The following is a 3,894-nucleotide window of genomic DNA, read 5'->3' as shown; positions in this document are numbered from 1 at the left end:
AAAAGAAGATGTAATTAATTGTAACCTCGCAAAATAGATCTTAAAATGTATTTAACATCATATGAACCCTAAATTCTAAGATTCAAAATAAGATTTCCCAAATAGCCATTAGAGTAGAGAAAATTTTCTCAATGTATTTTATATAGGTAGTCATAAAATAAAGAAAAATTTGAATTCGAGTTCAAATGGCATAGTGGAAAACAAAGAACAGCCAGGCTTTGAAAAAAGAACTGGCTGCGGCTTGGTATGGTAGCTACATCCGCCGCCAGATCTTTGATATCGCGTTCAAGGGCGCTCTCTCTCTTGGATCAACCATGGCTTACGCTGATTCACCTCAAGCAAATCCACTCTCGTCTTATCGTCTCTGGCGCAACGGCCGACGACTTCACCTGCAGGAAGCTACTCTCCTCGTACTCTTTCTCCGCTCACGGCGAACTATCTTCCGCCTACAATCTCTTTCGCCTACTTCCTCGCCGTTCAATCGTTGTTTCTAACACGATGATCAGAGCCTTTCTTGAGAGTAATGAGGCCACCAAGGCGGTGATTCTGTACAGAGAGGTTCTAGCAAGTGGTATTTTGCCTGACAAATATACTTTCTCTTTTCTACTAAGAGCTTGCGTAGAAATCGCTGATCCTACACTGGGTGTGATATACCATGCCCAGATAATCAAACTGGGGTGGGAAAGACATGAATTTGTACAGAATGGATTAATTCATTTTTATGTTAGTTTGAAATGTATGGAATCGGCTTCCAAATTGTTTGATGGGAGTTCGAAACTAGATGTAGTTGCTTGGACATCGTTGATTAATGGGTACTTGAAGTCTGGACAAATTGTGATGGCACGAGAACTGTTCGATAAAATGCCAGTGAAAAATGAGGTTTCTTGGAGTGCAATGGTGAATGGATACGCTCAATTTGGGTTGTTTAATGATGCTCTAGAGCTTTTTAATGACATGCAGCTAGCTGGAATTTTTCCAAATTACCCTGCCATTGTTGGCGCTCTGTCTGCTTGTGCTGCTCTCGGTGCTCTTGATCAAGGGCAATGGATTCACTCACATATAAAGAGAAACAAATTGAAGCTTGATACAGGACTTGGGACAGCCCTTGTGCACATGTACACCAAATGTGGATGTATAGAAACAGCTTGCCAAGTATTCGACAAAATGTCACATAGAGATGTATACGCTTACACTTGCTTCATTTCAGGTCTGGCAAATCATGGTCAAAGCTCTAGAGCTATTCATCTGTTTACAAGAATGTGCCGTGAAGGCATTAACCCAAATGAAGTTACATTCACTTGTATCCTGAATGCGTGCAGTAGAATGGGATTGATAGAAGAAGGTTTGAAGATTTTTCATAGTATGTATGTTGTTTATGGGATTCAACCAAAAAGTCAACACTATGGTTGTTTGGTAGATCTGTTAGGAAGAGCAGGAATGATGGAACAGGCAAAGTTAGTAGTTGAAAAACTTCATATTAAACCAGATTCTTGTATATTGGGTGCGATGTTGAATGCTTGTGGAGTTCATGGAGAGTTAGAGCTGGGAAAAGAAATTGTTGAGAAATTAGTAGATGTGAATCTTGATCATTCTGGGACGCATGTACTCTTGTCCAATATTCTTGCTCAGGCAAGCCAATGGAATGATGTGGAGAAGTTAAGGAAGGAAATGGTTGGAAAGATGATTCATAAAGTACCTGGCTGTAGTGCTGTTGAAGTTAATGGAGTTCTTCATGAATTCATTTCTGGAGAGAAGAAAATGAGATATTGCTAAATGAATTCAAGAAGATCCAACAGCAAAAAAATTGAGACCTTCTTATCAGTTTCAGTTTCATCCTAGGGGTGATGAACCACATATGGATGGTAAACTAAGAACTATACTTTTCTAATGGTAGTAACCTCTACTTGTGAGTCACCCTAGTCTAACTATCACCTAGAAGTTTCGGTTTATATTAAATAATTAACCGCCTCCTAAGAGTCCTATTTATGTCGAGCTCCTAGGCTTAGATTATGTTGGTAGTAGTTAGTCTTTGGGAGAGAAGAGAGAGCCCGAGGATCCTTCCGAAGCTCCTTCGGAATTCCAAAGCCTAGGTCGAGCATTGAAGCATTCTTAGTTCATTGTAAGTCATCAAGTTCAATATAAATCTACTTCGAAGAAGGTTGATACATGCAACACTTTATTGCAATAGCGATGCAGGATAAATCATATGCGTATCTTGAGCTTTGGACATGTGTTAGTGAAGTGTATATAATCAAATATTAAGTTTATGCTTTGTTTTGGTTTGGTTTTGCTGGAATCAAATACCTTATGTATCAAGTAAAAAAAAACAGGGAATAAATGGTAGATTGAGCTCGTGATCTGAACTTTGCCTTCTCTAAGGTAACTAGAGTGGTTCCTCTGTAACCGGTCCAAGCATTCCATCCCGGTCTGAGATGCTACACAGCCGTTGGGTTTGTTTAGGATTAAGGTTTGGTTTGGTTGGTTGTTGTTATTATTTATTTTTTATAATTATTTGAACATCCTAATTATTTTATTAAATTTAAAAAAATATATAAAATAACTCACCATATTTTTCTGAGTATATGTTTGGTTAAATTTTATTAATTTTTTAACTTACAATATGTGGAGTTTGTTGGCTCTAAAAATTAAAATTAAAATATCTGCATGATATTAAAATAAAATCTTATAAAATAATGTAGTGATCATATTTTTTTTAAATATTTCAGGTTTTGCCCTATTTTGTATTTACGATAAAGGTGCATGAACCCAACGTAGATGCATGTCTTAGGACAGATTTAGATTAGGGCATATGTAGCAAACTTAATCACGATGACAACCTTAATTAATTCAAAATCGTGAATAATTTGTATTTTAATAAACGACTAAATATTTGTAGTAGAGATCATCATTTGGGGTGGGCACATGAGACATAACGCCTATGCTTTTTCTCATCTGTAACGAAGCACAGAATCCTTAAACGGAATTTTTGAAATTCTCTCCTATTTTCTTTAAGAAACTAATTAGGTAGTGACTCTGAATTGAGACAGCTATATCACACTTTCGTTCAAAAAATCCTACGTTCGGTTCATCATCTCACTTTAGGATGAGACAACTCCGGAGAGAGGTATTCTCGTCCAATTTTTGAGATTCGAGAGTAGATAAGTCAAGGGATTATCTAACAAAGCTAAATCACAAACTTGTTTTCTAAACCCAGTACTCATATCGAGCCTAACATTTAAATCCCTCATTTTTGTCCACGGGACGTGAGTGGAAGGTAAGACATTGGGGCTTCGATCAAATTCGAGTACGAGCTGCCCTTAAAGACGGGGAGTTGATTTTATAAGCGTATATAAATTGGCAACTCTGATGGGATGATAGATGCTTAACTTGAAACAAATATTTGGCCAGTTAAAAAAAATACACTTTTTACACAAACAAAAATAAAACGAAAGTGTACATAACCTGAAGCTTGTTAGACGACGTGGGTGGTTTCATAATTTTAGGCATATTGCCCTTTGTCTTGAATACGCCGCCGTCCTTACATCTACTAACATATGTTTAGTCAGATTTATTCGACTAGATCTCACAACCCTTGTCGGTCGTTAAAACTCCTCTTACTTTGAAAGTCATAAATGTGACTTCCTTATTAGTGTTCAAAGACATCGAAAACATTGCGACAGGGCAACGTCGAAAGTTGATTATGTACCTACTATATTTATAAATACGTGTATGCATTATAATCGAAGTAACGTCCATGTGTACATATTCTGAATTAAAAATTAAATAAAGAAAGAAAAGAGAGGAAAGCGGGGTGTAGGTTTGCATTGTTTCTTTCATCATTTACTAACCTACAAAATTAAACACATTTCTTTTCTTAATAAACAAATGATGGAT

The 3,894-nt window shown here is 36.8% G+C and overlaps 1 protein-coding gene across 1 annotated transcript; it reads left to right on the top strand.

Moving 5' to 3' along the window:
• The first annotated feature begins 201 nt into the window (after window positions 1–201).
• Window positions 202–2,184, top strand: LOC124938845 (pentatricopeptide repeat-containing protein At5g66520-like). Its single transcript, XM_047479367.1, has one exon. It carries the CDS (start codon window positions 247–249, stop codon window positions 1,771–1,773), a length of 1,527 nt encoding a protein of 508 aa, XP_047335323.1. The 5' UTR covers window positions 202–246; the 3' UTR covers window positions 1,774–2,184.
• Window positions 2,185–3,894: the final 1,710 nt, after the last annotated feature.

The sequence above is a fragment of the Impatiens glandulifera genome, chromosome 5 (assembly GCF_907164915.1).
Source record: "Impatiens glandulifera chromosome 5, dImpGla2.1, whole genome shotgun sequence".
Classification (NCBI taxonomy): Eukaryota; Viridiplantae; Streptophyta; class Magnoliopsida; order Ericales; family Balsaminaceae; genus Impatiens; species Impatiens glandulifera.
The sequence above is the reverse complement of the archived record's forward strand: the minus strand, read 5'-3'. Positions and strand labels throughout refer to the sequence as shown.